General features: G+C 44.6%; 1 protein-coding gene across 2 annotated transcripts in view; it reads right to left on the reverse strand.

Moving 5' to 3' along the window:
* LRRC20 (leucine rich repeat containing 20) overlaps window positions 1-23,234 on the reverse strand; it is a 142,357-nt gene that overhangs the window by 62,101 nt on the left and 57,022 nt on the right. For both annotated transcript variants that reach the window (XM_054984171.1, XM_054984172.1), the window contains exon 4: window positions 1,883-2,050. In XM_054984171.1, coding sequence (XP_054840146.1) covers window positions 1,883-2,050 — 168 coding nt within the window. The remainder of the gene's footprint in view (window positions 1-1,882; window positions 2,051-23,234) is intronic.

The following is a 23,234-nucleotide window of genomic DNA, read 5'->3' on the forward strand; positions in this document are numbered from 1 at the left end:
ATGATTTTCCTGGTGGGCGGTTTCCTAGCCTCCAACAAGACCTTTTGGACTGGGGAGGAAAAAACTAATTTAGGTGAGAGACAAACCAGGCTATGGTTTTTACAGTGCCCAGGTCATGGTGGTGAACCATGTTTTCCTGTAACGGGTCTGGGTGTAGGGGAAAATGGTGCGTCATGCCTTATCACAGTGGCAAACCAGGTCTGTCTCAGCCAGTAAGGTGCTATTATGACTGCTGAACAACCTTCCCTCACCATCTTGTTGAATGTTAGCATCATAAGAGGCAGAGGGGGGAGGATAAAGGAGGATGCAAAGAGAGGCCGGAGGAACTTCGTGTGTGTGGACCACTCATACTTCTGAGTTTTGGACTGACTAAGGGCATTTGCCCAAACACTGTCCTTGCCTGCTATGTTTAGGGCAAAGAGACCGATTTGACACTGGATATCCCATTCCCATATTAGTGAGGATTCCCGGGAGAGAGCTAGGGAGGCTGTATCCCCCCCCCCGACTGTTTAAGTAATGCATGGCAGCCGTATTGTCCATGCATATCTGAACATTCTTGCCCTCTATTAATTGTAGAAGAGCTTTCAGAGCATACCTTATCACCCTGAGTTCGAGGAAGTTGATATGCATAGGTGATTCCTGAGGGGACCATGCTCCCTTTACCTGGTTGGTCCGAGAACAAGCCCTCCAACCCAATAGAGAGGCATCTGTGTTGACTGAGATTTGTATTGGGGAGGAACCAAAAGGAGTGCCCAGTAGGTGGTTCCGTTTGTCACCTCATCACTTCAGGGACATCTGGATGAGTCTTGGGATGGAGAACTACTTGTATAGGTTCTGGCTATGTGGGTGGAACAATCTGATGAACCAGTTTTGGTGAAGACAAAGTCTCAATCTGGCAAATGGAACTATCAGAGTTAGGAAGGAAATAAAAGTCTTTGAATTTGTTTTGCACTCTGTTGCCTTGTTCAGGGTGAGGAGAAATTTTGTTATCCTGTCTGCAGTAGGGAAGACAAGGGCTTGAGAGGAGCCTAGGATTGTCCCCAAAAAAACCACCTTCTGTTGGGGAACCAGAGATGACTTCTCCAGGTTGACCATGAGGCCTAGTTGGTCCAGGACCGTTAAAACCAGAGATATAGGTTGAGACAGTGATTCTCTGGTTTGGCTCACTAGAAACCAATTGTCAAGATAGGGGAAGATGTTTACCCTTTTTAACTGAAGTGGCTCACAACAATTGCCATGACTTTCATAAAGAGATGAGGGGCAGAAGAGAGACTGAAAGGAAGAACCTTGTATTGGTATTTTTCAGAGGCACACTGGAAGTGAAAGAATTTTGTGAAGTATGTATGACAGGGTCCAATGTTGGTTACCAAGCAGCATTGTCTTCTGGAACCATGTTAGGAATCAATGAAAATTTTAATTTATGCCTTGGTTCTACTGGCACATACAGGTCTTCATCATGGAAGAAGAAATGAGGAGGCATGTACATATCCAACAAGCCTTCATATCTGTATGCATAGTAACAATAAGGGGAACCATATAGAGAGTAATGGAACCGATGACATCTTTAATGATGAACCAGTTCCAGTTGATTGTTATTGTCAGATGGAACCGAGGAATCTCTGTTCTCTGATTGGCAGCTTAACTCAAGCATCAAACAACGATCTTTCACAACTCAGCTATTTAAGATCTTTTCCAGTGGGATTAATCCTGGAACCTCATGCATGCAAGAAAATGTGTCTGCCAATGAACTATGAGTTGTGCACGCACAGATATCTGTCTAATATTGAGGTGAACCACAAATACTCTGGCAAAATAGCAATGACAGGATGAGAAAAGCAGCGAATATGTTCCATATCAGATAAAAGCCAAGAAAAGATCTTACCCACAATTTCATTTTCTTCTAGGTTGATGGTTTCAAGAGCTTTCAAAGAAGTCAGCTGCTCTGGAAAGTGCCGAAATTTGTTTCTAGAAAGGTTGATGACTTTCAGATGGAAAAGAGTCTGGACCTCTTCTGGCAGGCGATGAATGTAATTCCCTTCCAGATTCAGTTCTGCATTTGGAAAGGATGAGACATTGTGAAAAACTGATCAGTTTAGAAAATCATTCAGCCAACCTCCCTTTTGCTAGAGGCAATGGCACTGGTCCTGTGGTAAATTTCCACTAACTGAAGGGATTTCCGTCAGCAGAACAGGAGTTCTACGCCTCTCCCTATCTGCTGCTGCTCAAAATGAGCCTGGGTGGGGAGAATCGGAGGTCTTCAAGGGCAGGGGAAATTGGCAAAACTCCCCCCTTCCATTAGCAAAAATTTTCTGTGAGATCTAAGCCAGTGCTCCTATTGATAAGTATAAAAGCAGAGAAAGGTCAGGATAAATGGTGTCACCTACTGGAGACCTAGGCCTCACAGATGAGAAATCAAGATGTACCAATACGGTTACCAGCCTCCAGGTGGTGGCTAAAGATCTCCCAGAATTACAACTGATCTCCAGGTGACAGAAAACAGTTCCCCTGGAGAAAATGGCTGCTTTGGAAAGTGGACTCTATGGCATTATGCCATTCTGAGGCCCCTCCCCTCCCCAAACCCTGCCCTCTCCAGGCTCCACCCCCCAAATCTCCAGGAATTTCCTGAACTTAACCTGGCAACCCTATGTACCAAAGACCTATAAATACAGCCAACCTTTAGGATCTATCTGATTACATGGAAAGCCTGTTGATACTCTGCTATAGAGAAATGGAAACATCTGCCCAACAACTCTTTACGCAGAATGCGGCTTTTCTGCAGAATTCTAGAAGTCTCCTATTGGAGACTAACATGCCAGGAATTTAGGCAATTAGGTTTAATTCCTGAACAAACAATGGCATTGAATCAGCAATGGGTTCCGACTTAAGAGCGCTAATTAATAAAATTCCTTTCTAGAAAAATGCTTTAGAGACAGAGATGAAACATTTCAACATATACCAGGGTTATGTCACAATGTGAAGTTCAATTTTCCCTTACTTTATGGCTATGGAGGAGAGAGCAAGCAAAGCATGCTAAAAGATACATCTAAGATTAATTGCTGCTTGATATGTAAGTATTCAGCTGAGATCTCTCAGAGTCATTTAAAAAATCCCATACCTATAGCAATATATTCTTTTTGTCGATTACTTTGCTTTTTTCTCAATATTCTTTCTAATGAGAAGTCTGCAAAAACCGAAGACCACTTTAAATGGAATATGTCATCTGTGGTATGATGTTCACCCATTCATTATTAACACTATTCAATATTAAGCACCACTTTGTAGCAAGGCTTCCTAACTGGAATTATATATAATACTGCTTACACCCTATGTTCTAAATCCCAATTCAAGTGTATTGTTTTGTGAAACAGATTTAATGACAAGGAGAGAAAGAAATATAGCATGCTGCAACTTATGTCTGCAAAACTGGGATGGGGGCTGCCAGATGTTGGGATCCAGCTCCCTGCTCTGGATGGGACACCACTGGCAACTTTGCCAGAGGTGAGGAGTCTGGGCGTGCTCCTGGATGCCTCCCTGTCGATGGAGGCCCAGGTCACAGCGGTTGCCAAGTCTGCATTTTTCCATCGTCAGATCAGGCAACTTGCCCCCTACCTGACGCCCCAGGACCTGGCTACAGTGACCCATGCAACAGTCACCTCCAGGCTAGATTACTGTAACACTACGCTGGGCTACCCCTGGGCCTGATCCAGAAACTACAACTGGTCCAGAATGCGACGGCGCAGTCCTGATTGGTATATCCTACCAGTCACATATTACACCTGTCCTGCGCCAGCTGCACTGGCTTCTGGTTGAATTCCGAATCAGGTTCAAGGTGTTGGTTCTTACCTTTAAAGCCCTAAGTGGGTTGGGACTGGCATATCTTCGGGACCGCCTCTCCCTGTATGTTCCCCGGAGACCGCTTCAATCAGCGGATAAATGTTTACTGGTGGTCCTCAGCCCTAAGGAAGCCCGCCTTGCTTCAACCAGGGCCAGGGCCTTTTCAGTCCTGGCCCCAGCCTGGTGGAATGCTCTGTCAATGGAGACCCAGGCCCAGCGGGACATATTATCGTTCTGCTGGGCCTGTAAGACAGAGCTGTTCCGCCAGGCGTTCGGTGGTTGAAGGGGGTGGTGCCATGTCGGCCTCCTACCTTGGGGTGGGGGGTTCTCCCCACCATTGCACCTTAATGTATCTGGTTAATTTATTTCATTATTGTATGTTGATTTTAGAATTGTTGTTTTCTTGTTTTTATTGATTTTAACTTGTTCACAGCCCAGAGTCCCTGAGGATGAGCGGTATATAAATTGAAATATAATAAAACAGGCAAAACCATAACGATAGAGTCAGTTTGGTGTAGTGGTTAAGAGCAGTGGGACTCTAATCTGGAGAACTAAGTTTGATTCCTCACTCCTCCACTTGAAGCCAGCTGGGTGACCTTGGGTCAGTCACAGCTTCTAGGATCTCTCTCAGCCCCAGCCACCTCACAGGGTGTTTTGTTCTGGGGATAATAACAACATCCTTTGTAAACCATTCTGAGTGGGTGTTAAGTTGTCCTGAAGGGCGGTATATAAATCAAATGTTATTGTTGTGGTGGTGGTGGTGGTTGTTATTCATATAGGAGAATGAGGTACAACCGAGGTGGTAGAACAGACTTCACCATCAGAATGCTGATGAAGGATCACTAAAATGAAAACTACCTGCAAATATAAAAAAATACAAAACCACCACAGGAACTGGGGTGGAAGGCAGAAGCTTCTTCTTTTAGGCTAAGTTTTTAAATGTAATTTTATTAAATTAAAAATTTTAATGGAAATGAGCGTTCATAGCTGGAATCCATCATCTGCTAGGAGAAAAAACATGTAGGACTTAAGGCAAGTCTAGTTAAGGAAGCTGGTGCTTCTATAGTGATTCTAAGCATTGCTCCCTCATGAATGTTGAGGGAGAACAGCACGGTGACGATCTCTTTTCAGAAATGCATTGGTAAGAAGATGCCTATTGTTCAAGAGTTCGGATTGTCCACCCAGAGCTGTCCATACAACAACTTATGATGCTGGTAGTGACTTTTAAAGCTCTAAACAATGTATATTAAATTTAGTGTTGATTTACACATTACAACATCCGTGTGGTAGAAATGCAGCTGCCATGAGACATGCCCCAGGAGTTCCCAGCTGACAACATAATTCCCAGACATGCACAGCCTGGATCAAGGAGAAAAGGATTCCAAGCCCCCCCCCCCCCCCCCGCCCAGGAACCCCCAGAGCATGTCTGGGGAAAGTCCATATGGAAGACCTGCCAGCTTATAACGTTCAAATCAACCCTCAGATACTTAAGTGTGTTTACTTTTATTTTTAGAATGTGCTACTACAAGGAACCTCATTTTAAAAAAACAACAATTCCATAACACTGTCAACATGGAGAAACTCAATCTATGCCTAGTGTCTGTATCTATTTATTTATTTATTTAATCTACTTTACTTTATTAACACCCCACCTCTTTCCCCAATGGGTACCCAAGGTGGCTTACATAATTCTCCTCTCCTCCATTTTATCCCCACAAGGTAGGTTAGGCTGAGAATGTGTGACTGGTCCATGGTCACCTAGCAAACTTCCATGGCAGAGCAGGGATTCGAACCTGGATCTCCCAGATCCTAGTCCAACACTCTAACCACTACACAACACTGGCTCTCTTATTTTTGTATTTTCCTTGATCTAACTACAGCCATTTTTTGTAGTATTAGGCCAGCAAAAGTCTAAAGTGAAGCTTTTAGTTAAGCTAGTTGGAACAAAAATATCTTTTGTAATTGCTATATGCATTTTATTCATTCCACAACCATTCGGTTCTAGCATTAGACAAAAAACACACATTATACACATACTTCCTCTGCGAATTCTTCACCATGTACAAAAATGCCCCCTCCCTTCATCAGTACATAACAACATCCAGCACAATGACATCACTTCTGGAAGTGACATCACCACACCGGGCCCAGGACCAAGCACAAAGAACCTTCTTGCTGTGAATACTGCCACTCCCACCCCTGTGTCCAGTGTTTGTGTTGGGACAATCTGGCAATTCTAGCTGAAGCAGAAGAAGGGATGTAGCATTCTGGGTACATTCTTATCGGTACTCATCAACAAGGAGGCCTATTCCAGTTTATTATCACCTGTTTATAGGAATCTCCCCCATCCCATGGTAACACATTCTGTTTTGTCACCTGCAGACTGAAATGGTATGGAGAAAATCATTTATCGCCTCATTTATTTACTTACTTCATTTATAGCCTGCCTTTCTCCCCAAGGGGTACCCAAAGCAGATTATATTGCCCCCCTTTTTTCTCACAATAACCTATGAGGTAAATTAAGCGGAGAGAGTATGATATGACTGGCCCAAGGTCACCCGGTGAGTTTCCACGGAAGAGTGGGGATTTGAAGCGGGATCTCTCATATCCTTGTCAGAGACTGGACTACACTATACTGGCTCATCTACTCTTTGTAAAAGACTGAGCTCTGTCTTCTGCCTAATATTAAAGTATTATTATTATTCATTGCTGTGCATGCTGCTTTACAGACCTCTCTGCTGAAGAGTTTACAGCTTATATTTCAACTACGGGGGAGACAAGGGATGCATAGAAGGAAGTATAAATGTAATAAAAACATGCACTGTTAAACCCCATCAGCCGTGAGAGCCTTATATTATAAACCTCAGAGAATCTTTGACTATAAAAAGATGTACCTCTAGTTACTTTACGTTTTCTGCACTGTTACATGAGATACTTCAAGAGGGGCATAAAGCATATGCTTATTTATTTATTTAGAAAATTGGTATACCACTTTATTGGGCCTACTCAAGGCAGTTCACAACGATAAAACAAAACCAAGCATATAATAAAAACAAAGAATACTAAAAACATATTAGTAAAACAATTCAAGTCAATAATAAAAAACAGTTAAAAACTGCCAATAAAAGCAAGTCATGGCATAAACGCACATAAAAATATTGCAGTCTAAAAAGATGTAGAAAAAATACACCTCAGGATAGCAGAGAAGTTAGCCGTGTTAGTCTGTGGTAGCAAAATCAAAAAGAGTCCAGTAGCACCTTTAAGACTAACCAATTTTATTTTAGCATAAGCTTTCGAGAATCAAGTTCTCTTCGTCAGATGCCTGATACAGAGACTGGTCAAATACAGAAGAGGAGGAGAGAGAAGAGGCAATTAGGGGGGGAGGGGGAGGGAGCAATCAAAACATTCCTTTGCTAGTATATGTAAACATCTCCTTTTGGTGTGTGTATCAGTTGGCTTCAAAGGAGTTTGCCCTGTTAGTTTGTGGAAGCCAAACAGCTAGACCATCCAATTCCAATGCAGTATGGGCCTTCGATAACCACAGCTCTCCCTGCCAGATGCATCTGACAAAGAGATCTGTGGTTCCCGAAAGCCCACGCCAGGTACCACTGAGCTCCCCCAGACCCCACCTCTGTAAAGGAAATCTGTTACCTGTGGTAATGTGATAACCATTCATAGTCCCTATTCAGTCCCAGATTGACAGAGTCAAATTTGCATATGAATTCCAGTTCAGCAGCCTCCCGTTGGATTTTGTTTTTGAAAGGTTTCTGTTGAACTACAGTGACCTTTAAGTCTTTGATGGAATGTCCTGGTAGGTTGAAGTGTTCTCCCACTGGTTTCTGGACGTTTCCATTTCTAATGTCAGATTTGTGTCCATTTATTCTTTTGCGTAGAGGTTGGCTGGTTTGTCCAATGTACAGAGCAGAAGGACATTGTTGGCACATGAGGGCATATATCAGATTGGAGGATGAGCAGCTGTAAGAGCCAGAGACAGTGTAGTTGATGCCATTGGGTCCTGTAATTGTATTCCCTGGGTAGATATAGGGGCAGAGCTGGCATCTGGGTCTGTTGCAGGGCCTGGTACCTGTGCTGGTGACTCTGCTGGCTGATTCATGGTTGTGAGTGAGAAGTCGTTTAAGGTTGGGGGGCTGTCTGTAGGCAAGGAAAGGTCTTCCACCCAGGGCTTCTGAGAGAGAGGTATCATTTTCCAGGATGGGTTGTAGCTCACTGATGATACGTTGGATGGGTTTGAGCTGGGAGCTATAGGTGACAACCAGTGGTGTTCTGTTGTTAGTTCCTTTAGGTTTGTCCTGGAGTAGGCTGTTTCTGGGTACTAGTCTGGCCCTGTTGATTTGTTTCTTCACTTCATTTGGTGGGTACTGTAGTCCCAAAAATGCTTGTTGTAAATCTCTTAAGTGTGAGTCTCGGTCGAGAGCATTGGAGCAGATACGGTTGTAACGTAAGGCTTGGCTGTAGACAATAGACCAAGTGGTATGTTTAGGGTGGTAGCTGGAGGCATGTAGATATGAGTATCGGTCTGTTGGTTTCCGGTATAAAGTGGTATTTATTCATCCATTATGTAGTTGTACAGTGGTGTCCAGGAAGTGTACCTGTTGTGTAGAGTGGTCCAGGCTTAGGTTGATAGTAGGGTGAAAGTTATTGAAGTCTTGATGAAATCTCTCAAGAGCTTCCTTCCCATGGGTCCAAATGATGAAGATGTCATCCAGGAATCTTAAGTATAGTAGTGGTTCCAGTGGATGGGAGCTGAGGAAGCGTTGTTCCAAGTCCGCCATGAATATGTTAGCATATTGTGGTGCCATGCATGTGCCCATGGCTGTGCCATTAATCTGTAGATATAAGTTGTCACCAAATTCGAAGTAATTGTGAGTGAGTACGAAGTGACAAAGTTCAGTGGCGAGGTGTGCTGTGGTTTTGTCCAGGATAATATTCCGTATGGCTTGCAGTCCATCCGCATGTGGGACATTGGTGTATAAAGCCTCCACATCCATGGTTGCTAGGATGGTGTCATCAGGTAGGTTGTCAATGGACTGTATTTTCCTGAGGAAGTCAGTGGTGTCCCGTAAATAGCTGGGTGTGCTGGTGGCATAGGGCCTGAGGATAGAGTCCATGTATCCTGAGACTCCTACCGTGATAGTGTCTCTTCCTGAGACGATGGGGCGTCCTGGGTTACCCAGTTTATGGATTTTGGGTAGTAGGTAGAATTTTCCTGGCCGTGGTTCCTGGGGTGTGTCCGTATGGATGCATTCTTGTATGTCCACGGGAAGAGTCTTCAATATTTTATTGAGTTCTCTTTTATATTGCTCCGTAGGATCAGCAGGTAGTATTTTATAGAATGTTGTGTTGGAGAGTTGTCTTTCTGCTTCCTGTATATAATTCTGTTTGTCCATGATGACCACTGCTCCACCTTTGTCTGCTTCCTTGATTACGATGCCAGAATTGTTTTGGAGGCTGTTTATGGCATCTCTTTCTGCATGAACAAGTAAAAAGATAGAGCCTCTTAGTTAAAAGACATTGGCCGTTTCCACATGGCTTACCTTGTTCCAAAAAACAGCGAAATCTTGCAAGATGCTGTTATTGCGTCTTCTCGCGAGATTTCGCTGTTTTCCGGAACAAGGTAAGCTGTGTGGAAAAGGCCTTGGATAAAGAGAAATCTTTTGGCCTAGTACCTAAAGGAAAGAACAGTAGGCAGCAGGCAAGCCTCAAGGGGGAAGACTTTCCAAAGGCAAAGTGCCACCTCCAAACAACCTCATCTCTTGTTGTCACTATCCTTTCCTCTGTAGGCAGGAGCACAGAAAGCAGGACATGAGGAGAAATCCTCAACTGGCAAGCCGGTCAATATGGGATGAGGTGGTCCTTTAAGGAACCCAGGCCCAAGCCATATAGAGTCTTAGACACTGTGCAAAAGCAAGGAGCTGTGACTTGGAAGAGGGTAACTATGGCCTCTGATTTATTCACATTTCCTTTTAACTCCTTTTTAATTCAAAGTATTAGATTTTGTTTTAGGCATTTCCCATAAAGCTAAATTAACATTTAGCTAAGTAAAAACACAATCTTTTTCTTACATGAGTGGATTTATCTCATGCTTCCTCCGAATAAAGCTTTCTCGTTATTTGGGAGCCGTTCATGCTATGGAAGCTAAAGACAGATCCCCTTAGGGGACACTCTCTAGCTCAGAATCCTCTTAACCACGGGTTTTTATCTTCCTTTTGCACTGAGTGGCAGGTGAGTGACAAACCAAGTATAAGTAGATGCCATTATAGATTTATGTAGGTATTGAGTGGCAACCAGCCTTCACACACAGGAAGGGTCTGCTTCACATTCTCCTAGATTTCTTTTAAAGATACGTCATTTTCCTTCTTTTAAAAACCAAATAGCAAATTACAGTTAAGCGCTTTCTCCAAATGTAGCCCTTCTTGCCTGAGAAGTTGAACATAACAGGGAAAAAAAGGCCAAACTTAAACTAAGGAGGAACTTGAGCTGTGTTAGAGAAATTCCACGATAACATCACAGAAAATAGATTTCTGACAAGAGGGTGGTGAGAAAGGTTTTTGGTCTCTAGGTAAATTAGAGATAGATTAAGCTCACCAACTCTTACTGGCCATGATAACTTCTGTTATGGAATGATTAAGCAAGCCCCCATCTTGACCACGAAGCAACCGCCTGGCCTAGCTTACTTGCGTCACTTATCGGGGCCCCATCCAAATGCTCCTCTGAGATCTGATGCATTCCTGAGGGCATCTGTTTAAGAATGCACACAGCCCCCACTGGGCTAGCAGTTATGGTTAAATGGAGCTGCCATTCATGTGAACCCATAGCCACCTTATGTATCCACCTATCTGTTTCATTTTTGTCCTGCCTGTCCTCCAAGGACAGCATGTGTTTTTCCTTCTTCCATATTATCACCTCAATAATCCTGTGAGACAGGGTAGACTGAGAGATGCCAACTGGTTCAAGAGGACCTGGTGAGTTGATGGAGATTTGAACCCAAGTCCTAGTCCAACATTCCAGCCACCACACTCACATTTAGGTACAGTTTATGCACTACTGCCTCAGTTTCCATGGCAAGGACTCATTTCTTTCTGCTGCCATAATAATATACAAACTGGCCATACTATTGACATCATCAGGGCCGGCGTGCCCATTGAGAGGTAGGCGGTGGCCTCAGGACGCGGGGTGCCGGAGGGGGCGCTGGAGGAGGTGCGTCACATATGACATCATCACGCAGGCTGGCGCATATGCATGTGCGCGCGCAGGGGTGCTTGGCCTGCAGGCCAGCTGCGAGCGCCGAAAACCCTGGCACCGCTGCTGGACATCATGTGTCTCTGGGTCTCTCTGTTCTTGGAAACGTTCACTTCTAACGTAGCTGTTTATTGACCCCAGAATTTCTTTCTCCCTTGATTTGTAAGCCCCCCTACTATTCCACATGATGGCATACATATCACTGTGTACTGAGCAGAACGTCATTTTGCAGCACTAGGCAACAAATATGTGCCTTTCTGAAGCAGGAACCCAAAATGTAGAGAATACCTGTTATTTAAATTTCATGGGAAGCACCAATAGTTTTTTACCTGCAAGCTGTGAAAAATACATTCATTTCATACATTTTTAATGCACATCCCACATTATCTTGCCTAAACTTGGATGATTTCCTCTGCCCTATTGATAAACCTTTTCTGCCATGGATCATGCCTGAGAGGATATGTAAAGCTAATCCCTTTTGGGGCGGGGGCTTCCATAATTCATTTCCATAATGAATTGTACAAATTGCTATTTTGCAAGCTGCTATCTCCACAAAACATTCTCTCGCTCAGAAAGTGTCTCTGGATCCATGCATTATATAACTGAATGCTACTTTTTTTGTTGTTGCTGTTGTCAGTAAAATATCCTGGTAATCTTGTTTTTAAATGCAGACAAGAAAAAAATATTCTGGAAAAGAAATGCAGTCACATTAGTGAGCATGCATTTTAATAAGTAAAGAGAAGGTGTTAGCAATCAGACTTTCCCCTCATACTAAAAAAGCAGTTTATGGATATGAAATATCATAAACCCCTTGCCTTAAGTCCTAGACACTGCTTGGCCCCAGGCAGAGTGGATGCCAGCTGGCCTGGAGACTGGAAAGTTACCAAGACATGAGTCATAGGGGAATGACTGACTGAGCGGCCCCCATGCCCTGGAGAGAAGCAGAGATAATGAGGCTTCCTGAGGAGACTCCCAGCTTAATGCCATCAACGTCCTTCTGTGCTTCCCCTCACCCAGCCAACCTAATCAGGCTATTCAGCAAACCTGATAGCCTTCCTGTCCAACACTTACTAGGTCATCAAGCAATATTTTTACCTATAGTCCAGCTCCGATAGTCATATCACACCTTTCCCAATTCATCGGTCCTCCTCCGGAGACAGCCATCAAGCTATTGTCTTTGGCTGCAAGATGTTAGTCTTGCCTGAGGGCATGTTTCACTATGGGCTGTCCAGCCATGTGCTCAGTGTGTGTGTGTGTGTGTGTTCTGGATACAAACATCAACCCTCAAGTTTGCTTGAGCCCCCTCTTCTCTCAGTGAAATGCTGGTCATTTTGCTACTGCTCCCACAGGCCTCTCCTCTCTTCAGGACTGGTAAATATCACCCCATCCCAACTACTCTCTCCAACTTTCCTCTGTTTTCTTATTTACTTATTTATTTATATCATTTATCACTGAGACTCAAGGCGGATTACACAGTGTGAGATTAGTACAATCGATATCTAGGACATTTCCATAAACAATGCCATAGGGTAAATTAACACAAGTTTACAAAGACATAGCATTAGCAAGAAGTAATATAATGCCATTTATCTGTGATCGCTTCATGTGACATGTGAAAGGGTGGGCTTTTTACATTTTCCCTCCATTATTCTAATTATATGCTAGGAAATAGGAACCATAGCCTTCACTACTATGCTGCTTTACTATTATGCTGCTCTATTGTTTTAAATGTGTGCTCCTACTTAATTAGATGCGTGTATTCTGTGTGTTTGTCTTTTTATTGCTCTGCTAATAAAGAAACCTTTCCTTTAGAACATCTGTCTGTTTATTTGAGAGTTCTCTATGGGAGCAATCCTGGTATACAAAGGTGAAAACTGCCTGTTCATCTCCTCTCGCTACATCTCCTTGAATGCAAGGAGCTTCCCCCATTGGGGTAACAAAGGTAGTGTAAATCCCCCCAGCAAGAACTTTACTTTGTCAACATACAACTACAACTACTAATCTGCCCTGCAACTGGCACTCAAAACAATCTTTCCAGGAATGAAAAAATTGCTCTGTTGTTTGATCTTGCCAAGCAGAAAAGACCTCCAGTCATCTCAACCTGTAAAGAAAGGAGGTATTCCCCCAAACAGCTCAACTAGGCAATACATGTGATGTGAATCTAGTTGGGGATTGTCTGACCAGACTCTTGTCACTTGTCACATTAGTGAACTAACATTCCCAAGTACTGCAGGGCTGAATCTGGCCGAGGAGTGAGGTGCAGGGAGAGGAGAAACTTCAGAAACGGCAGGGAGTGGAGGTGGGGGGTGGAGTCCCACAACAGGGCAGATACTCACATGGCTCCTACATGACTGTTTCAGTTCCAAAAAACAGTGTAGGGGGGAAGGTTGAAGCTTCTCCTGCCCCACACATTGCTCATAAGCCATATCCAGCCCAGTAGTATTTGGGAATGTTAGTTCCCTATGCTACATATAAAAGGAGTTGGGTTGGGGGATCCCCAAACCAATACATGTCACACATTGTCTTGCTGGGCCCAAATATAGCCAAACTTTCTCTTGTTATGGCTCTTCTTATTTAGAAAGCCTCTCCTATACCTTACGCATTCTCAGATTCTCCCTTCCAAGCCAATCCAGTAGCTTACTTCAGATACCCTTGCCGCCATTCAGCTCTGCAAAATCAAACATCTGTTCTTATTATCCTTTGACACACCTATACAACAAGCAGCCTTCATCATTCTCTCTCCTGGATTATCACCTGGATCTGCTTGCTTGGATCCCTAAATGACCTTGGACAGCACTCCTTTCCAGATTGTATAGATCTCAAAGCGATCCCTAGTCTAGATGCTTGGAAACTACCCGATACAGCTTCCCTGTGTGGAATCATGTAAAGAGAGAAGATATAATCCTTTACTTTCCCAGCTACCCTCTTTATTTTCTCCCCTCAGCCTGCCTGTTGAGTTACACATGGCACGTTGTGTGTGTATGTGAGTGAACATAGGAACAGCTAATATCTCCTATGGACAGTTTGGTATTTGGTACTCTATTGTGCTTGATTATCAGTCTGGTTGCTTAAGTATGTTTCATTGCATAAAATCTTCCTTGGTTATTCTTTGAATTCCAATCTCTGTTTCTATTTCCAAGCCTGCCCCAGAAATTCATAGTTTTAAAACTCAGAAGCACATGTGTTTGATTCCCCTTAAGGTAAAGGTAGTCCCCTCTGTAAGCACCGAGTCATTACTGACCCAAGTGGGGACGTTGCATCACATTTTCTTGGCAGACTTTTTACGGGGTGGTTTGCCATTGCCTTCCCCAGTCATCTACACTTTACCCCCAGGAAACTGGGTACTCATTTTACCGACCTTGGAAGGATGGAAGGCTGAGTCAACCCTGAGCCGGGTACCTGAAGCCGGCTTCCACCAGGATCGAACTCAGGTTGTGAGCAGAGCTTGGGCTGCAGTACTGCAGCTTACCACTCTGCGCCACGGGGCTCAGTACCTTTACTGATTCCCCTTAGCCTGATGTTAAATCCTAAGCCTGCAGTTTTGTTAGGCTTGAATCCTGACTAGCCCTTCCCCTGGTGCAAGGGCTTCCATTTGCACTGATTTTCCTGCCTATACTGTCAAGAGCCCCAAAATCCCCTGAGACAGGATTTAGGGGAAGCTCTTGACTCCCATTGGAGGGGGAAAGGGAAACTTGCACTCCACAGCTTGTGCCCACAGAAACGTTAGCCAGGATTCAACCCTTATAGAGAGCAAGAGGTAACAGAAGACAGGTTTCTAGCTTGTGTTTAGGAAACAGACCTCATTCAAACAGGTGTGTGGCTACCACAGATGTGCTTTCTTGAGCACATGTGAGCACTTACTTCTGCCACGCTAAAGGAGCTCAGGTTTAACATCCAACTGAGCAAATGCCCAGTAGGTGATTACACATAAATGGCAAAAGGGAATTGCTGTAAAAGTGCAACTCTTTCACAAACCTTGAAAAAAATCCTGAGAATCAGAGACAGTAAAATCAAATATGTTTATTAAAAGGAATAATGCAATAAGCTGAGCCAGAGAATTAGCAACTCATTCAGTCAAAATAATGTCAAGCATGGAATAATAATACTCAGCACCAGAATAACTATGTTAAGCATATAAGTATTCCAAGCACATAAACACACAGGGGTTCATACAGTTCGTTTCTTGTTCAGCGCTGTTGGATATATTTTGATATATTGTCTGTTGTACGAGTTTGTATATTAACTACTATTAGAATTTTCATTGTTTGTGGGTGTAGGTTTTTGTTTCCCTCCGTGTGGTTCCACATTCCTTAAAAGTGAGGCAATAGGTGGGGGTGGGGAGAGGAAACCCAGCTGGTTATAGATATCTATCTATGCAGATTCCAGGCAAAGTTATGATGCCCAACACAGAGGTATAAGCATACAAGGCAACCAGTAATCCTAGAAGGTAACCCAGGAAAAGCACAGGTAAGACATATGATGAGACAGGCACTTTATCATTCATAAGACAGAAGCAGGCCGGGGAAGCTCAACACTCTCAGGATCCAAAGCCGCAACCCTAGTACTGATCCAAAGGGAAAGAGGAGCAGGGAATCATATAACGTGAGCCAGGAACATAATTTTTCTGCTCACTAAAAATGGAAGTCTTACAGGCAAATCTCAATTTGGGTTCTGGCTCCAGTTATAGGACCGAGGCTTGCATCATCATTGTCATCCTCCTCCTCAAATGGAGTCCCTGAAGTATTTCTCCCCTCCCAGGGAAAGAATCTGGGAGCCAAGGGGAGGGTATGCCAGAAAAACACCCCAACCCTGCTCCTGCAGCAGTAGATGAGAAGCCCCTCAAGACGGGTAGACAAGGGAAGAAAAAAAAAAAGACTGTGGAGGACAGAAGTTACTACATTCTTTGCTGAGCACAAAGAAACAACCACTTATCTGCAAGCCAGACAGAACTAAAATTGGGAGACTGAGAGCCAAGCTACAAGGGACGCCTGACACAGGTTGGACCCTTGGCAGCTTCCCTCAAGTTTTGATGGGAAATGTAGGCATCCTGGTCTTGCAGCTGTAATGGAGAGCCAAGCTGTAAAACCAGCACGCCTACATTTCCCATCAAAACTTGAGGGAAGCTGACAAGTGTCCAACCTGTGTAAGGCGTCACTTGTAGCTTGGCTGTGAGGGAGAAGCCCTCAATCGGCAAAAGGAGTCGGCAAAAGACCAACGAACCTGCCTGCCTCCAGGGGAGGAGCATTTACCAATGAGTTGTGACTGTTCCACCCTGGACCACTAAAGAAGGTGATTGGAGGAAGTCTTCATTACTATATAGAGCTGGACTTTCAGTGGGAAATTCCAACCAGTCCAAACTGGATTCGTCTGAATGAAGAACCTTGTTCTATGGAATATGAATGGGGGCATAGTGCTGTGCAGTTAGGAATACCAGCGCAGCAAAATCCTTTGTCTCTACCTTGATTAATAGTGACAAAGGCCCTGATTAATATTGTCTTTCTTCCCAATAACAATGATTAAGTGAAGTGCTTGCTGTCAGTCCTCTGAAGTGTTAATGGCTAGTCACTCTGTTTCTTGGCCTTATTTGCCTAGCCACGTCCCACATCCTCAAGATGAATGGGGGAGGGAGAGAAAAGAGAAAGGCCAGCAAAAATGGAGTGATGTCACTCAATTTATAATAAAGAGTGTACTGCTCATGCTGCTTTATTATTTTTATACATTTCCAAAGAATTTTATGCTGCAGAATCTGGAGTGGAAAATTAGCCTCAGGCTACCCGAGTGCTATTTATCTGAAGACTCCAAATTGCTATCAGTTCTGCTGACGATATATATGTTACATTGCGACACTCGTGTGATGAGCAAAAACTTCTGTATGAAACTGTGAATAAGCTTTACTCATGAATGCAGAACCCAGATAATATGCATGCAACGTATTTTTGTATGGCCTTGCTCTGGGCCATCAGGACCTCTTCTTCTCCCATTGCACAGAAAATTTAGGAGAGCAGAACACTTGTCTGGCAAGCAGTTTCCCTCAGTGTTCCGCTCGGAATTAAATGGTATGCAGTTCTGGTATTTCCTTCCAAATTCTTTCACCTAGCGCCCCCCCCCCATCATGATGCCAGGTGTACTAACTTCTTCATACTTTCCATTGTGCAAGAATATTACACCTATCAGAAAACAGAATCCTCAAGGGGCAACTTTTATTGATCCATTTTTATGCCACACACACCAGTGAATCCAAGCAAAATGACCCACATGTTTCTGTTCTTCTTGAGAGAGTAACAATGGGCATCTTTAGGCCCTACAATTTCAATGTACAAGGCTGAAGGATGGGCTTAATTTCTTCAAGTGAAATAAATGAAACTTGAAAGTGCTACCCTTTGGCTGAATCATGCCCAAGATGTCCCCTAGTGCAGCAAGCAAAACAAACAAACCTCTAAAACTATCCACTGAAAAATGAAATCTTCAAGTACAAAAGAAAACCTTACTTCCAAAAGAAAACTTTACTTCCATAATTCATATATTCTTTGCAACATGGTTCAAAAAGCGGTCTTCTTCAAAACAGCAGTAGATGCTTGAAACTGACTAGGAACCTGTCAAAGAATTTGAAACTAAAAGCAGCAAAGAGAGAGATTTTGATTTTAATCTCATGTGCCAGTTTCATCACCTTGCTTCTGCCCAGTATAACCGGCCCATATTGTCTACTTGCTTTCTTTCAGCAAGAGAAAACAAAACCAAATTCTAACTGAACTACGCAGATATGACCTTTGGAACCTCTCTATTTTTCTAGCTTAACTGTAGCATGCAATGAAATATTCTAAACATAAAAAATGATGACTGACAGCGTATTACAAAGAACCAAATGTCTTCCTTTCATTTTAGGATAACTCAGTGTCAGCTATCAACATCAAATCAGTGATCAAACATACGCCATCATTAGAGGTGGTTGCCAAAACTAATAAACCTTTATTTTGTTGGCACAACTTCCTATCATTTTGGCTAGCACTGGGCCCAAGTACCTTTGTCAGCTCCAGGATGGTTGGCCAGGTTTTAAAGAAATCTCTAGGCAAAAATGGAGGTGGGCTGATGAAATGAATGCAAGGCCAGGACTAGCTACCAGGTTTGCCTGAATCCCCCCCACCTCTGATCCGTTGTAATGGCTCTGTATGCAGTCCTGGGAAGCAGATCCAACAAAGCAGGATCAAGGCAACATATTATATTGTAGATTTTCATTTAATCGAACACTCACAGCTACAGACTAAGCAAAGACTACCTTCACTCCCTTCATACCAAAATCACAGTCAGCTTGTAGTTAAATGGACCAACCTGCTTCTTTCACATCTCCAACCCCTCACCTCTGATCAGAGGAGTGGCAGGCCTCCCATTCGCCTGGCTCTCCCACTCGCTGATTCTACATCTAACTTTCCCCGACTCCCCTCCAACCTGCCTCTTTGTTTTCTAATGTGCTTGAGCCCTGCTGTAACTGAGCTCCCTTCCCAATGCCAAACTGCACATTTACAGCAAATACCACCCTGCACACTGGTGATACATGCATGCACACAGACTGCCAACCTGCATGCACTTGTCAGTCTGCACACAAACACAAGTGCCTGCTCCCTTGGTTGCCTTTTATTTGTGTGCCCTGGGTTCTAACATACTGATCAGACCCAGCCTCACTCTTCCTTTGCCTGAATTTCTGCTAGACGGGGGGCATGGTCCCCTTGTCAAGAACCATTCTGCACTTGGGGCCCCAAGCCACAGCTGGTGCTGTCAAGTGGAAGATCAGAAAGAACTAAACCACCTGAAACAATCCCCCAACTTAGAAAACGACAGGAGGGAAAGGACAGGTTTTCTTTCCCTTCTCCAATTACTTACTGCCCCCTTTACTCTCTGAGGTACATACTGTTCTGTGGGGTCACAACTGTGTGGGTATTTGTTTTACAAAATATTTTATAAGGAAGTACCTCCCAATATTTCAAAAGGTCAAATACTGCATTAAAAAAGAAAAAGAAAGAGGAACCAAATAACATCTACCTAATAGTAAGAAAGAACAAAGAGGGATATTCACTGCAGTGATTCTCTGGAACACTGATTGCAAAATCACTGCTAAACTCAGTTATTTGACTAAATATAATAACGCCCTTCAATTTTACCCACAGATGAGCTTAGTTTCATAAACAGAAGACGCTTTACCGATAATTAAAAACAAATATTTGAACTACATTTTTTTAGCCATGACTTTCAGTACAGAAAATACCTTTAATAAGGATGAATGGCAGACCTAAAATATGGATTTCTGCATTTGATTAAAATCCTGTACAATATACACTCAAGTATTCTTTTCTACGTTAATCCTCTACACTAGTGCAGAATGTATTCCTCAGTGAAAACTATGGTACTGGAAGAGGCGTTCCTCTCTGCACCAGGAAAATGGAGAATTGACCACTATCTGAAAGTAGATCCAGAGGAGTTAGCCATGTTAGTCTGTAGACGCAAAATAGAAAAGAGTCCAGTAGCACCTTTACAGTAGCAACCAACTTTATAGTAGCATAAGCTTTCGAGAACCACAGCTTATGCTACTATAAAGTTGGTTAGTCTTAAAGGAGCTACTGGACTCTTTACTATCTGAAAGTAGAGCTCATTTGCATACTCGTCTGGGATTAACTCTGGGCCAAACTAGACATGCTCTTTTTTAAAGAGTTCGGTCTAGCTTCCCTGGACCCAACTCTGTTTCTCTGCAGCTGCTGTTAAAAAATAAAGGAGAGCCTGTTAGGACTTGGAACACTGTTGCGAGGGGCCCCTCCTGCCTCACCCCCAACCAGCCAATTTTCCATGCTGAAAAAGTTCTGGAGAGGGGGAGTTAGTTCTCCATTTTTGTTGCTCCACATATACAGGATACTCCATATAGAGCAGATAAAACAGAGGAATAACTCCCCTGCCAACATTTTAGCATGGGAAAATGGCTGGAGGGGAGGCAGGAAGCCTTCCTCCCTCTGTAGTAGCATTCCAAACCCAAATGGGCTTTCCTTTACTTTTTTAAGTACCGTGCAGCTGAGGAAAAACAGAGTAGACAGCACAAAGTGCCATCAAGTCACAGCCAACTTATGGTAACCCCATAAGGTTTTCAAGGCAAGAGACAAAAAGAGGTGGTTTGCCATTGCCTGCTTCTAAGTAGTAACTCTGGCCTTCCTTGATGGTCTCCCATTCAAGTACTAACCAGGGTCAATCCTACTTATCTTCTAAGACCTGATGAGATCTGGCTAGCCTAGACTATCTAGGTCAGGCCTACTTGGCCCTCAGTAGCAATGTTAAAATAAGAACTATCCTAGTTGCTAATTAAGCACTCTAAAGCATGCCCCGCAATACAGGCAGCCACAGCAGCTTCCAACTTTCCCACACCAGGGGTTTTAAAAGTTGCACTTAACTTTACCCACAAACACTAGAGAAGTTGTAAAAAATATGTAAAATAGTCAACACGCAGAACAGTGATGGGAGTTTTCTGGGATAAAGAGACCACTAAACTTTACTTACTCCTGCCTGAGGAGAACATTTGTACCTACAAGCAACCGTGAGAGAAAATTAGACATTCTGATCTGATTTCAGATATTTCCAGTTAAGACAGCAAGGTAAAGGACAAGATGTAACAGAAAACAGCTGCAAGAGAGGGACAACAGGTCTCTCATTGACATTTCCTCCTTCAAAAACGGAAGGGACTGGGCGGATGCAGTTCTTCCTCTCCTCTCACCCCTCTGAGGCAGCTGTAGAAGAGTGTCCAGGCTAAAAGAACACCAGGGTCTTCCATTGCTCACACAAATGTTGAGGTGCACAAACTTTTGTTCAGCAGTCTCTATTGAAACGGCAGCAAACTCATAACCGGGGCAGATATTGGCTTAGTTTAGATATAAAATGGAATACGAGAATTGTTTTAACTATGGCTGACTGAAACTCAGCTTGCAGACAAACGCTACAGAATCCTGGTTTTCCTTAACCAATGCTGGTTGTTTCAGTTTTGCTCTAGCCAGACATCTCTCTAGCCGACAAGTATGCAAAGGACAGCTCTAGGGAGCAAGCCTGCATTGCAGCCTAATGCTGATGGTGAGGAGGAAGGCGGGGGCACGGTGACAAACTAGACCACACAGTGACTGGAATGAAAATTGGCCACAACTTTATTGGAAAAAACAGCAAGTAAGGAGCATTGGCAGTCATGGGGATCAGAACCCCAAACATTGGCAGACCTACCTGCCAGCCGATGGCCCCTTCCCCCTCAGACCCCTGCTGAGGGGGGGAACCAAGGAGTGGCATTAAGGGGGAGATCATATGGGTGTACACCCCTACATGATTCCCCTGCCACCTGGGAGTGAGTACGCCCTGGCAGCCCCCAAGCTGGGCATGCACCTCCGTCACTCACTCCCAAGATTCCTTATGGGAATCCCCTTAACAGGAAGCAGGGCAGAGGCCCTGATTCCCCCCAAAAGAGATCCAATCCAATGACCAACCACTATGTAAAGTTGTGACAAAACAAGCAATGCAATACAAAACAGAGAGGGAGCGGAGGGTGGAATTTCGCAGCCAGGAGCGGAATGTGGCAGCGCAGGGCGGGCGCTTGCTTAAATGCAAAGCAGCTGGACCAGAGGGAAGACTGCTTTCCCAAGGCCCAGCAGTGAGCCCTGCTCCACTGCTCGCCTCCCGGGCCACCACTGATTGGCCGGCCGGGATTTGAACTCATTGGTTGCTGGCTTGCCCAGAGGGATGCCGGGCAAGCTGACATGGTGGCCGCCGCACCTGCCTTGCCTCCCCACCCCACCCCACGGCAGCAAACCGACCGCCTAGTAAGTTGGGCACTCGTGCTTCTTACAACATATGTAACCACAGTTAAGACTAACTATGGTGAATAAACCAACTTGAAACCATAGTTGCAGACTCTACTTTGATGGATTGTAACTAGACATGGGCATGAACCGCATTATGAACTTCAAAAACCCACGAAATTGGCGATCGCGCGATCACAATCCAGCAGATCGTGACTGTCCTCGGCCAACGAACCAGCGTTTGGAAGAAGCCTAGTTCGGTGCATTTGGCCATGGTTTGGGGAGCCAGGCACTCAAGCGCCATCAATCAATTCCCCTGGAAACGGAGCCGGGGGAATGCCTGAACTCTGTCTGTGCTCCTTCTGTCGCCCTGGAAACCCGAATGGAAGCCCAGCTTACCTTGATCGGCAGGTCTTCCTTCCAACCATGGAGCTGCAAAGCGGTTACAAGTTGGGAGAAGACACCCGGGGGATGGAGGGGGTGTTCTGTGTGGGCACTCCAATCTCATCCCTGCAAACCCTGATAGCCAGCTCTGACGGCCAAACACAGACCTCCTGTGTTGCTCTATGGGACCTCAGCTTATAAAAAGCACTACTCTCCCAGTTCTGGTTTCACTTTCAGTGAGCAGTGGAGTGCGACAGAGCTGCTGCTAGCTACTTGCTAGGCTTTGGGGAGAGAGACAGAGTATAATCGAGCTTGGATTTTGGGGATAGGGATCTATCTCCTCTGGTTCCAGGGCTGCTGCCAGGCCCTGGGGTCAAGCTCAGTGGGCATGTCGGCTGAGGGCTCACAGTATTACAACTAGTGCCTGATCTGGACAGGCCTCTGGGAGTGGTGGGCTAGGGCTCTAGTCCCTCCCTCCCTCTGGTGCCAGGGCTGCTGCCAGGCCCTGGGGCCAAGCTCAGTGGGCACCTTGGCTGAGGGCTCACAGTATTATTACTAGTGCCTGATCTGGTCAGGCCTCTAGGCTGGTGGGCTAGGGCTCTGTGGGGTGAGGACCCCTCATGATGGACATCCTCATGATGGACATCCTCATGATGACATGTCCTCTCCCTCCCATCCTTTCCGACAAGGCAGGAAGGTGGGTACTGTTGGCTGCTGTCGAAATTTTCCTCCGTGGGACCCTAGGGTAAGGACCCGCGGCAGCTGGGTGATCAGGCCCCCGTCCGAATGCCATGTCCTCTCCCTCCCACGCTGGGAATACCAGCGCACTCCACTTTGGCCTGGCTGTTGCAGGGGGATTTCCCCCCCCCTCCTCCTCATGATGATATATCCTCTCCCTCCCATCCTTTCCGGCAAGGCAGGAAGGTGGGTACTGTCAGCTGCTGTCGA

Source organism: Eublepharis macularius, chromosome 6, assembly GCF_028583425.1.
Source record: "Eublepharis macularius isolate TG4126 chromosome 6, MPM_Emac_v1.0, whole genome shotgun sequence".
NCBI classification, from domain to species: domain Eukaryota; kingdom Metazoa; phylum Chordata; class Lepidosauria; order Squamata; family Eublepharidae; genus Eublepharis; species Eublepharis macularius.